Source organism: Hakea prostrata, chromosome 3, assembly GCF_041222555.1.
Source record: "Hakea prostrata isolate BN-2017 chromosome 3, UWA_Hpros_2, whole genome shotgun sequence".
In the NCBI taxonomy this organism is placed as follows: domain Eukaryota; kingdom Viridiplantae; phylum Streptophyta; class Magnoliopsida; order Proteales; family Proteaceae; genus Hakea; species Hakea prostrata.
The window spans coordinates 8,810,997-8,824,787 of NC_142602.1; the positions used below are offsets into that span (position 1 = coordinate 8,810,997).

Here is a 13,791-nt window from a genome sequence, read left to right on the forward strand (position 1 = left end):
GAGAGTGTGTGACAGTGTGTGAATTATGATATGATTACACGGAGGTGGTGAGGTAAGGAGAAAGATCCCACATCCCAGTAAGTAAATAAAGGAACCAGAATCTGACAGACAGGGAAGCCGTCAGCATTGATACGTCAGGATTCAGTAATAAATGCACAGAGTAATAAATAAATAAATAATTTAAAACTTTTTTTTTGGCTGACTGGGACCCACAGGTTCAAGGTGAATGAATGGATGGACTTTTATTTACTGTAGCAGCTAGAGAATGCAGCCAAGGGTCAGGGTTTTAATAGATCCAAAGGTTGTGATAGAAGGTGTGAGAATATCCATGTAAATACTAGTATTTCTTTTTTTTACATCCGGAAGGTTTAATGTATTTGAATTTACAAATGAAACCCCTTCTCTACCCCGACTCGGCCCCTATTCTAAACGGCTTCGTTTGTGTCTATTTTACCTTCTTTAAGCATGGCGTAGATCTCATGTTCGGGAATCAGGACAGTCAATCTCCTTCAAACTCTGAACCGTCTTCCTCGATGTCGCCGAGATCGACGGTGCCCCATTATTGCCCAAAACCTCAAACAACCTTCTCAAGACTCAGATCAAATGAAGAAGCCATACTGATTTTCCTCTTTTTCCTCCGCTCTGCTCCGGTTTCTACTTCTAATATCCCCAAAACCATATCTCAGTTAACGCCCTCGTTGTCGCAGCAAAAACCCTCTCTCTCTCTCTCTCAAAGTGTCCGAAAACAATTGATATTCGGCGTTCAACAATCACCTTAATCACTGATCGAATCAGGGTGTTACCATAAAAGGAAGAAAAAAAAAAAACTAAGCGAATTAGAGTTCAAAATAAGATACTATGCAATCAAATTCTATTACAATTTACAAAAATAGAAAGGGGGTTTCTCCTGCCGCTCCACTGCAATGGAGTTGGTGGGAAGGGGGGGTTTCTCCTGCGGCTCTGCTAGTATAAATTGGAGAGAGCTCTAGTGCAATTGGAAACCAGAACCAGCAAAGTAAGCCAAACTAAAGTTTTATCTAGCTAGAAAAATCTTTGAGTGTGTCTGTATGTGTACGCCAGTGTGAAACTAACAGGTGGAATGGGAACCAGAGGGGGTGAAGTTATACAGTAGAGCCGTCGGAGCAGACGAAGAGAAAGTAAACCAAGGGTTTTATTTTGTAAATTTGTAAAACATCCAACTTCCGAATGGAAAAAAAAAAAAAAAAATTCATATTTACAGTCATATCCTCGCATATGGTAAAGAATAGGAAAAGGAGATATGCGAAATTTTTATATTTCTTGTAACTAAATTATTAAAGCGTCTGGGTCCACTTCAACCGGTCAATGATTTCCTGCATAAAAGAGGAGGGAGAAGACGTAGAGATCCTCTATATCTGGCCAAATTGATTGGGTTTTCTGATGCTAAACACTTCCAAAAATTTTGAAAAAAACACCACACCACCCATCACACCAATAGTAGAGGAAGATAACATGAAACTAAAGTCATAGTAGCCCTGAAGTCTTGGCCGCACAATTGTTATCTCTATAGTGACTATGAAACTTACATCATCAAAAGTCCACAAGCGTCCAATTTTGTTCCTTGTCTCTTCTGAGGGAAAAAAAAAAAAGTTAAAAATTTAATTCCTGTTTGATATTTCTCTGCTCGAGGAAAACGTTTAATGGCCAACTGGAAAGACAAGAAAACATTACTGCCGAACTGAAAAGACAAGAAAACATTTATTTCCTTTCACTCACCTAACTTACCATTACCAGCCTCAACTTACCATTACCAGCCTCATAATTCATCATTTTGAACAGCCATTTTTTGGTTTTTTATGAAAATCAATTTGACCTTCCTGTCGTATCAAAAAAAATAAAAAGGGTAGTACCTGTATTTCACATTTCTAACATTTCATAATGCATGTAAGAAATAGAAATGCTTGTATTATGAAGAAGAAAAAAAATGACTCAGTTGCCAAAATCATGTATGGCAAATTGGTCAAAAAAATGTACTAGCTTATCTAAAGTGTGTTGAACTAGGCGACTGGCACATAGTTTGTCTAGTTCATTGGGCACGATACTCACTTCCATGTGAAAAGTCAAAGCACAAATGAGAGTAAAATGCGACCAAGATAGTACTTTGGAACATCGATGTCTTTTTGTGTTTTGAATATCAAAATCCCTAAAAATCGTCCAAACTACCTTGTGTGCTTGCGATGAGTTTTGCTATCTCTGCTCTCTATGATTTCTTCTCTAGCTCTTGATGCTTTAAGCGAAGGAAGGAGGAAGCCTTTTTGAAAGATCCAACCACCAATAACAACAAAGAAAGTATGTTGATCATCTCTTGTCTTGTTTTTCATAGTTTAGATCTCTAGTTTAGGGTTTAGAGTTTTCTTTTCTATTGTGTCTAAACAAAATACATCTTTGATGTCTACAATAGTCTTCTTAGATCTTTGATCTCTAATTCAGGGTTCGATGTCTTCTTTGATATCGGCGATACGATTCTTTGATGTATGCCTAAACATTGATTTTACTCCCAAAAATAAAATTCGAAAAACCTCAAGCTTGTATCTCACAGTGCAATTTTGATTACATGAAAGCTCTCTCCTTTTTCTTCGTTTGCATATCTCTTTTGTCTATATGTTTGAGGCTGGACCACTAATTGGACAAGGGCGAAAGATTGGGTACCTAAAGAGGGAGCAAAAATTAATGGAGTCATTTGGTGTTATGATGTCACTGATAAGTAATGTTTGTTTCCTTCTCCTCACACCAATCAATATGTAACCCCTTTCCCCTTTCATAGAAAATTGTCACTACGTTCCGGTTTCTTGAAGGTTTTACCTTTTATATTGCTATTGATTTTGTTATTGAGCTTGAGTTTAATTGTGTAGCTTAATCAATTATTGTGCTTGGATTTTTAATTGTTTTCTTTCATGAAGGATTCATCTTGTGAGTTTTGCAACTTGAATTCAAACTCTAAAGAGTGAAAAGAATTGCTACAAGTTTTATCGATGAATCCCATGTTCATAACAAGGTGAAAAATTGAGGAATGCAAATGCTTGGACTATTCAATGAAAAAACCATAGAAACCTTTGGTTCCCCAAACTAGGGACACAAGTATGACTTAACATTGGGAACTTTTCAACAAAATTCTTTCCTTCCCTTCTCTTATTTCCCCACCCTATACATATGGATTTCGCATGTTTACACTTTACCAAACAAATGGTGTTTAGGAGTAGCTAATCACCTAATTTTTCCATTTTTCTTCTTTTACCCTTTTTTTTTTTTTTTTGGTTTCTTCTCTCATTTTGAAAATTTTAAGTTCAGGACTGAAACTTCAAAATTCCAAATGCTCAATAAGAAAATCGAGACCTAACAGAATATCGTCATCATAAACAGCTTCATCAATGATATCTTCAAAAACCCAACTATAGTCATGATAACACAGAACAGGGCGGCAGGCGGATGGTGATCTGGATGAAGGGAAGAGATGGGTTATCAACATGAAATTATTGTTAAAGAGGTTAAACATGTTGAGCGAATGTCCCAAATTTGATGATATTAGGCATTTCAGATCTTCTTTTTTTTCCTAAGCTTTCCAAGAATACCATTTCCATCGGTATCTGGTAATCATTTCTTATTCTTCTGAGATCTTACCCCATGATATTTTAATTCCTGAGAGGTAATTTTGGGTGGAGCTTTCCTTCGAGCTTCTTTCAATATTCTTGTGGCTTGTATTTTGCCCGAGCAGTGTACCTCAAGCAAATTTTCTGTTACATGATCTAAGAGCTCAAACAGAGATGCAGGTCTCTGGTTTAGTTGATTCTAAATGAGTACATACGAGGGAAAAAGAAAATCAAAGGGAGCAGCGCGTCGCAAAATTGTAACATGAACAGTAATTTAGCATTTGTTGTTGGTTAAACCTCATTGGCTAACTACCAGGAAAATTGAAGACATGATCTTTTCACTAAGAGGTGTTAGCCATTACTACTGAAGAACCTGTCATAGGAATTAAATATGGAACTACTGTATGCACATAAACTTCAAATATATAAGATAATAATAATTATTATTTACATATTACACACTATTTTTTTACAGGGACATTCAAATGATGCAAACACTGAAACAAACACAGTACTCTGCCAATGCAGGGTTGGTTGAGTGAAATAGGAAAAGGTGCAGCCAGGGAAAGGATCTTCTACACCCAAACACAACTAACCAAAGAGGTCTATTGATTTTAAAGATAAGTTCTGCTTAGCAAGTATAGCATGAGCTTCATCGAATCCTGCTTCAACAACCCTCCACTTCTTCTGCCTGGATGTTTTATTGGTAAAATGAGTACTTGCTGGCAGAAAGGATAATCTGTCTAAGTCCACCAATTGGTGACATAATCATCAATGCAACTCCCAGTATGATGCAGATCTGCAGAAAAACATCAACCCAACTCTGATTATCAAGTTGTGAACTCAGAGACAAAAAAACAGAAAAACAAGGGCTGAGTTTCCCTGTATGTATACCCAATTTGTTAGCCAAGATAAGCTGAACTTCCTTGGCTTGTAGATGGCTAGCCACATGATGCAAGGTAGCTGGATAATTCATAGAGAGAGCAAAAGTTAACACATGTGTATCTGTTTCAAAAAAGGGAGGAAGATAAACTTTCAGCTTACAAAGTATGTAGTAGGCGCAAGAGCTAAGCCTCCAAAAAACCCAAGAAGTCCACCAAAGAATGGAAATGTCATAGCAATGAACATGGTAAATGCTGCAATCAAATTGAAAAATATTATTTTTTTTCTTCATAAAATCCCTGATCGGTCAAAATTGTAGAAGTCTGATTTTACATCCACTAGTTGAAAGGAGATGATCTGCTCACCAACATATGTTGTTCTTGCGCAGAAACGTAGCATAAAACAAGGTTTAAATTTCATTGACTTCACCAAGAAGGTTTCGATCATGTCAAACACGGGCATTGCGTAGATCTACAGGTAAACAAGATAAGATATTGGTGTAAAACACTGAAGAAGAAATAATACTGGGTAAACAGAGGCAACAAGGAATGAGAATTGAAAACTGCACCTGATAACTTCCAATAACGTGGATCACAACAAAAATGTTCGCGGCAGCAATCAACCAGGCGGGTTTCTCCAATGATATAAGAATGTTGTCTTCCACTGCATTGCCAAATATATAGTACCCAAAAAGAGCAACTGGGAAGTAACATATAGCAACAACAATATAGGCAACAACTACACCCCTCCACATTGCTTTCTTCGAAGGCTTTTCAGGTGTAGAAGGAATTGTTGCCTGGATTTCTAGTACCACATTGTGCCCAGCATAGGCAAAAGCTACATCACCAAGGGCACTCAAGAAGTTGAAGACAACATCTGTTGTGGTTTTGCCTGCGTATCCGTAGTCCACAGTAGGTTGAACCCCTTTTTGTACTGAAGCTGTCCAAGCAATTGTAGAATAGCTATGCCAGATTTAAAAAAAGAAGCATTTTCAGTCATTAGGACTAATAGAAATGTTAAATCAAGAAGAGGGACAGAGAGAGAGAGAGAGAGAGAGAGAGAGAGAGAGACCTTAGGGACATCACAGCTGCTGCCAAGGAGACTCCAGAGATGGAGTTGAAATTGGGAAGGAAGGAGAGGAAGAAATGACAAGAGCCAAAGATCATGATGAAGTAAGTGAGCCTGATGTCTGGGGCATTAGGGCTCACAGTGTCATGGAATTTCTTCAGTGATTTCCCTCCAGTGACCATGTAAACTATGTTCACACCAACTTCAACTACCAATTGCTGTGGAACCACAATCCAAAGCCCAAGCTTCTGGCCAAAAGCATGTTGACCCAATTCATGGTACCTGTCGAATCGCTTCCCTGGAACCATTTCATGCATCTCAACCATTTGCCATAATGTGTACAAGGTGACGATCCAAGATATGATAAGCACAGTCACGCCAGGACCCCTGTAAATAAAAAACAACGGAAAATCGGCTTCAAATTCAAAACCCATAACAAAATCAACCTTACAATCATTCATGGAAGAAAGCAAACAAGAGAAGAATTAATTGGTAAGGAAATTAAGAAACTAAAGCACCATCCAAGCTCAGCCATGGCATATGGAAGACCAAGAACACCAGCGCCAACCATAGCAGTAACATTGTGGAAGGCAGAATACCACCATTTTGCATTCCTGGAAGAAGTGATGGGAAGCCAGTCATCGACAGCCTTTTCTTTCCCAGACTCCTCACTGATCTTTGTCGACATTGGATTTTTCTATACAGAGAACAAGAAAAATTAGATACAGTAGTAATTTACACTCTTCTCCGAGGGTCGTCAACTTTGAAAGAACTCCAAGTGACAGAACCCAGAAGGAGATAGAGGAAAGGTGAAGATTTACAAATGGTCTTCTAGTGTGGGTGAAGAATTAGGGAAAGAGCTCTTCCATTATATGAGGTAATGAGACAGACAGAGCGAAGACCCAACGGTTGTTCTGTTTCTCCCAAAAAAGAATTTTTGAAAACAAAATGGCTCTGAGATTCTGATCCTATGTGGGAGAATATTTGAATTCGGAAGTTAGTCAATGATTCATGGACCAGATTGTATTCTTTTCATTTTTGTAATGTGATTCAGTAATTCTTTCTCCAAGTCATTCGAACCCGTTATATTCCAAAAATAGCATCTTTATTCGCTTTGGTTTTCCTATTAACAGGATACAGTTGGCACAACTCAAACATGTATCAATGATGCGTGGATTCTAATCCAAGGGATGAGACTGTCTACAGAGATGAGATCCTGTTTGGAGATGGACAGTTAGGATCAGAAGATTCGGAATTTATGAATTTTCCTACCATTTCTGTTCCTCAAAATCAGTGATTCAGCTGAACCAGCTTGCAAATTGTAAATTTTGAATTTTTTTTCCCAAATAAGAGAAAAAATTAATGATCGCAATTATATTATATGGATAAAAATGCAAAAGTAGAAATAGCTTTAATTATGTACCCAAAAAAAAAAAAAAAAGCTTTAATAAAAGGACATTTTTATGGTCACGCGTCTTTCCTTTGGTTTGTCCATTTGCAGGTAAGACAGTTTGCAGGAAGGAATTAAAGGAGTTGCAGAAGCTAGAAGAGGAAGAAAGCGAAACCTGAACGCGTTTTTCATTTCTGGGTAAGTGAAAAAACGATGTTCCAGTGAACGAATGGTGTAAAACCACTCTCAATTTTCAGTTTTAGAAAGTAGGGTAACTGAGTTAACTAGCCTGATTCTGGTGGGTTTTGGGACCGATTTAACCAAAAGCGATCTGAATTGGTTCATAGATTGAGAATTTATGATATTTAATAGTGATAATCAAAACGCTTTGGTTTGGTATTCAGAATCGGTTCACGAATCTGCCCAATTCCAGATGGTCTTTGATGAAATGATTACGAATCGGCCGATTTTGGTTTCCATTCAGATCGATGTCGGCTCATTTCATTCAGCCCTGTTACCAATTTTGACTAAACAACTTATTTGACACATTGCCATAGGTTTCCAAAAGCATAATGTGAAAGGAAAAGTATCCTTTTTTTCTTCTCCCAGGAAAAGTATCCGTTGAATATGAATATGTTGAGAGAGATTCCTCTCTGGTCTCCAATGTAATATTTGATTACTTGAAATAGAAACCAAACCAAACACAGCCCAATTATTTGTTTACTCAAATACATGTTACTCCCCTAGCCTCTCTACTTAATAAATGCTTCTACATCAAAACCAAATCAAACTCTGTAAGGAACAATTAAACCCTATCGATATTATCCCAAAAAAGAAGGAAGTTTGAATTTAATTTGTGGCTGCTCATCATATTCAGAGATTGTAGTGATTGCTCTGTAATAGGAAATTAACATTTCCTTGGCTCGGATTTGATCATTAATCAGGCTTTTTATCGTTTCTAAAGTAAACTCAAGCCATTCATTTAAGTTCCATCGATCGGTTAAACCAAATGATATATTGCTAAGATTCAAAGAGTGCTGAATGGTTGGTCTACTTAATGGCCCTGCTAATCTTTTTCTTCTTGTTTGTGTTCAAAGATGTTGGATGCAATCCAGAAAAAGTTACTCCCTTCAAAATGGTGAGGGTAATCAAACACTCTATTCTAGATGGAATTAACACTCTATTTTAACTAAAAATCATTGCGTTTAATAAAATTACATAAAATGACCAGAGAAAATGACAATAGCTACAAACATTCTAATTATCCATACAAATTTTGTATGAACAAAATAGTTATAAATCACCAAAAAAGAATATAAAAAAATAAAATACTCTTGAAACACCTCACATGACTAGTATTTTTAATAAACATCACACTTTTAAAGATTTTTTTGTGGTAAGTTTATTTTACTTTTATTTACTACTACACATCATAGTTCGTAATATTCTTTATCTTCATAATCATCTAACAACCTTATAACTAATAATCACCTACAAGTATGACTTAGGATGGGTTTATGTTTATAGAGCTGGCTCAACCTAATTTTAACAAGTTTTACCAAATGTTTGAAACTCTGTAGGTAAATTATCATGAGATTTATTAGTAATTTTGTATACAAATCTAACAACTAATTAATTAGTCTTTTTTTAGTAGAAATTAATTACCATGCCATAAGTATGAGATATATTACTACCCTCCTCTCTCTCACTAATTACCGATCATTCTTTTCTTTTTTAATCTTCTCTTGCTGCTCTAACTATTCTCTTCCTATGAGGACCTCAGTTTCATTGCCAGATATAACCAACCCCACGTAGTTGGGAAAAAGATGCGTATTAGTAGTAGTAGTATCATTCACTCAAACTCTACCAAGCCCTCCGCAACTAAATGGGTTTGGCTTATTGCTAGCGGTAAACCTGATGCAAGCATGAAATGCTAAAACATGAAGGTGGTCGGGCGATTCACTGATCCAAGAACATCAGGTAAGACGAAGAGTCAACTTCAGATGGTTAGAGAAACTAAACTGCACTTTATTTGAGACACCAGTTTTACAATGACAACTAGTTTCTACTACAAAAAAAAAATTTGATTTCTGGACAATGAGAAACATGGTGCAAATTAGAGGCTGTCAAAGGGCAAGGTGATGACTGAAGATGACTAGGTTTAGAGGGGTGAGAGAGGACACGTTCATTGACTAGTCCCGAGACTTCTGACGAGTCCGGATCCTCACCCCGTTGGGGAAGCACAGACTGCTCACCGACGGCTTTCCAACCACACAAATACGTGGGGTCCACAGGTGAATAACACTTTATGAAAAAAATAAAAAATAAATAAAACTTTAAATTTTCACCTGTGGGCCACACATGTTTGTGTGGTTGGGAAGCCATCGGAGAGCAGTCTGTGCTCCCCCAACAGGGTGAGGATCCGGACTCACTTCCGACAGCGAGGAATGGACTATAGGTAGCTAGCAACAATTATTTGGGAGTTGGGACCAAGCGAAGCTTTATTTTCTAGAAAGGTAGACACGTTTCCACTCAATTATCTGAGAAGAGAACATTGAATGAAACACTGATTCTAGATTTAAAACTTCATTTCAACCAAGTCCCATAACTGTTAAAACTGACTCGCAAAGACAGAGCCCAGATATGGTATCAAGTTTATGATTAAGCTGGAAAACATAATAGGTTAATTAGATGGAGTAATACCACTTCAAATCGTGAATGCAGTGTACTATACTAACTGCAGCCCATTAATCAGAACAGAGAGGTCCTGGGTCATTTCCTGTTTCCACAGTCTCAAATCATTCTTGAGCTTCGTAACAAAATCCAGTAACATCGCGTACTTGTTGAGTATAACCCTGTAGCATATTGAACAGTCAAAAGTAGAAAAAATTATCTGAAGAATAATTAAACGTTGGATGTGATAATGTAAATTTTGACATTCTTATGGGAACCAGGGTGGCAGGTCAAAAAAGAAATATCTAAATAAAATAGAAAAGAAATCAGTATAGACAAAGCAGGCAAAACCCAAATCAAATAGGGGCAGGGTATGATTTTCTACACTCTGGACTCATTTGGAGTTAAGAAATGACAACCTGATACCCTAAGGTACAACCTGAGCTGAACCAGAACAGACAATGTACCCATGGTAAGTTGGCAACTATAATAAAAAGATTAATCAGCCTCTCCAAATTTTAGTACATATAGAGAAAAGTAACTCTAGTTAAATTGCCCAACAAAGACGAGCTGATCAGGATCTGCACTTCGGCTGAAGCTTCTTACAGTAATCTTCCGAAACTATTGCTTCTATCATTCAAAAGAATTTATCACATAAATCATCTATGACTAAACCCAATTTACTTTGTGCATGTTGTCTCAGGAAAATAAATAAATAAATAAAACAAAACAAAATAAAATAGTAACGAAGTGCGCCTATAGAGAAATACCTGTGCTCAAGGCTGGGTCCATACGAAAATGGAAACCATACTGATGTTGTGTTACAGTTCCATGAGCCACTTTTGCTCTACTGTTTTACTATCAGAAGCTTATTGCCAACAACAAAAATCGCAAATCAATATTAACTGTAAAACATAACATATCACCTTAGTCAAGTGAAGATAAGTAAATGCTACGATATAAAAACCATTACAAACGTCATGAGATCCAGAGTACCAAATCCTGCATCACATAACCGAAGTTTAAGGGAAAAAACAGAATACTATTTGACGAGAGGCACACAATAAAATGCAAGCAGATGGATGTAGTTTACTAAATTATACATTCAACAACAGAGAACAATCTCATAAAGTTTATTCAAAATTACACTCGCACACATAAGCAGACGATTGCTGGGTACCAACAAGGTGATGTACTGTCAAAATTAATAGCAGCAGCCTAAAATCCAACTAAATATATGAATCTCGAAAAAAGTCAGTGAAGAACACAATGAATAGTTGATTCAATTGGCACAGTAGTATTTAGGGATTATGAGGTTCTGTCACAAATATTAAGCCCTATCGATTTAGTTAACTCATGACATCCAAACCTCACTCTTATCCATGGACTGAGCCAATTTGTTGGTTTTTCTCTTTGTGTCTGTGTTTGCTTAATGCAATAGTTGTATGCTATTTGTTGGTAACTTGGAGACAAGGCATGCAATAAATCATCATGGGGCAGAACCAGTCAATACAAAGTCAGAAAGGTGTGGTTCATTTCCATTAACCATTTCAGAAGTATCACTGTGTAGGCTTACCTTGACATAAATTCACAAATAAGGCGCGCAATCTACAAAGCCTGTCCAGCTTGTACAAATACCCCCGAGGTGAAGTACCTTTAATTGCCAATGTAAAGAATTTAGGCAAACAACGAAAGCAGAGACTGGAATTGAAAACTAACCGTCATGACAGTGATGACACTAAGCAAAGTGATCAAAAACAGAAACTAATGAACTGAATTCGTAACTCTCCAATCGTTAGAAATCATAAACAAGGAGTAAGATAAAATCCACAGTAGAATCACTTACTTTGGAGCAGCTTCAGCGGCTTCCACGGTAACCTTGTCTCCATTGCGTCACGACTCACAATTCCAAAATTGTTATACATCGTGACTAAAACCTAGATACGGAAACATAAACTGCAACACATCGAAGTATGAACCCTAAATGATAAGCATGAACGAATTTCATCTTAACGAACTTAAAGTTTATCAAACTTTTAGAACTTTATAAAACCGAATCCAAAATAACAAGTATGTTGGCAATTTATCTTATCGAACTGAAAGCTAATCAAAACTCTTAGAACTTTAAAACCCTACCATTTATCACTATCCTCCATTTGATCCTCGCCATTTCATATCCTAAATTCAGCGGCGCAAGTTACAGATAAAAACAGGACTGACTTCAATTGAAAACCCTAAAAATAAAAAAGAAACGAAATTTTTAGAAGCTTTACTATGTATCAAGTAAGCTATCATCCGAACATACCGTCTATTCGAGGTTCCGGAATTTGATCTTTCCATAGCAGGGTTGGTCGACTGGTAAAGATTCACGTTTCTTAGCAAAGAAAAATAGGATTCGTCGTGAAGTAGAGCTTCTAGAGAAGACAGGAAGACGAAGAAAATTTATGGATATGGCTCCAAACCTAAGCACCGACCTTTCTGCTTCTTCGAGTTCGAAATCGAGCGGGAAACTTACGCACGCCCTTCCTCTTTCTCTTTCTTTCTTTTTTTTTTTTTTTTTTTTTTTTGGGGGGGGGGGGGGGGGGGAGGTGGTGAGGGGGTGTTGGGTTGAGTGTTGGGCCTGGGCCTGGATATTGGGCTGGAAGATGGTAGGCCCAAACCTGATCCAGCCAAAAAGAAGCTACTTAAATATAAGAGCAAATTGCACTGGCACCCCAAAATAGAGGCTTTAAAACACTGACACCCCACTTTATGTTTAAAAAACACTGACACCCCATTCATTAAACACAGTAGTCCATTCGGTTAGTAAAACCGTTAACTCACTGTTAATTTTTTTTTATTCCAAAAATGCCCTTATCAAAATCAAGAGAAAAAACAAAACCATTAGATTGTTGACATGTATTCTATTCTTTTTCTCATCGGCTCACGACCCCCCGGGCCAGGTCGAACCCACCCCCCGGAACAAAAGGCCCGGGACCCATGGAGAAAGTGGAGCAGGCGGGCCCGATCCGGAGGAAACAACAAGCCGCCAACATCTCGGCATGGCCCGCCGGGACGAAAAAAGAGAATGGCGACACAAAAGCACGGACACCGGGAAGAAGAAGGCGGGGGCAGGACCGAGTTGTGTACAGGGCCGGGGACGAGAAATCAGAAGGAGCGAGAAGCGCAAGGCCACCGGGAGAGAAGAGAAGGACCAAAACAAAAGACCCAACAAACCCAAAACAACCGCAACCAAGACCGGAACCAGACCACAAGAGGACAGAAAAACCCAAGAAACCCAAGGACGAGACCCAAGAGGAAGCCGAGCACACCAAAACCCCCCCCACTACAAAAAAAACAAAAAAACAAAAAGCAAAAAGAAAAAGAAACCAAACAAAAAGAGAAACCAACGGAACACGAAAGAAGGATCCACAACACACGACAAAAACACAAGAAAGGAGAAAAGAAAAAAGGGGAAAAAAAAGCAAAAACAAGAAAGGGAAGAAACAAGAGAAGACGGAGGAGAGGGACGAAGGAGGAGAAGACCGGAGAGAGCAGAACCCAAAGGAAGGAAGGAGGAGAAGAAGGGGGGAGAGGGAGAAAGGAGCGGCAGGGAGGGGAAGAGCAAGGGAGAGAGGAAGAAGAGAGAAAAACAGGAACAAATGGATGAAAGGGAGAAAAAAAAAAAAAGAAGTAACGAACTAGGAAGGACACGGTAAGAATGGGGGTGTAATGCTTAAACATAAAGTGGGGTGTCGAGCTTGTATTTTGGGGGAGGAATTTGCTCTAAATATAATCAAAGCTTGCGAGTGATATCCAAATTAACCTCTCTCTAAGACCCTACTTTCTATATATGGGTTGATTCATTAGTTGGCAGTGTTGCCAGTTGCCACTTTGACAAGAACCTATCAAAATTATAACGTACAATTGTATCTCTCATGATTTCAAACGTGAAATTGAAGGGCATGGATTTAATCAAAGGTTTAAAAAAGTAAGAAACATGATCATTGAATTCTATAATTGCTTCTGGTTCTTGTGGCACCCGATCAGATATGTATTTTTGGTAAGAAATCCATTAACCGAAAGAAAATGCAACCCGCGAAACACCAGGCAACCGGAGAGCAAACCCCGAAGCCAAGGAACGGAAATAGGCCAAACCGCGACACGGATCGA

At 38.0% G+C, this 13,791-nt stretch overlaps 1 protein-coding gene and 1 long non-coding RNA gene across 2 annotated transcripts; both read right to left on the bottom strand.

Moving 5' to 3' along the window:
* Positions 1-4,042: 4,042 nt before the first annotated feature.
* On the bottom strand, positions 4,043-6,488 carry LOC149020636 (lysine histidine transporter 1-like). The gene is made up of 7 exons (XM_089146956.1): positions 6,095-6,488; positions 5,580-5,963; positions 5,077-5,470; positions 4,874-4,979; positions 4,671-4,762; positions 4,521-4,589; positions 4,043-4,425 (listed from the first exon to the last, which is right to left on the bottom strand). The coding sequence occupies exons 1-7, from the start codon at positions 6,262-6,264 to the stop codon at positions 4,327-4,329; spliced, it is 1,314 nt and encodes a 437-aa protein (XP_089003082.1). The 5' UTR covers positions 6,265-6,488; the 3' UTR covers positions 4,043-4,326.
* Positions 6,489-10,817: 4,329 nt separating this feature from the next.
* Positions 10,818-12,122, bottom strand: LOC149020637 (uncharacterized). The gene is made up of 3 exons (XR_016172000.1): positions 11,945-12,122; positions 11,486-11,595; positions 10,818-11,293 (listed from the first exon to the last, which is right to left on the bottom strand). It is a non-coding gene; the product is annotated as an uncharacterized LOC149020637 (long non-coding RNA).
* Between the last annotated feature and the right edge of the window lie 1,669 nt (positions 12,123-13,791).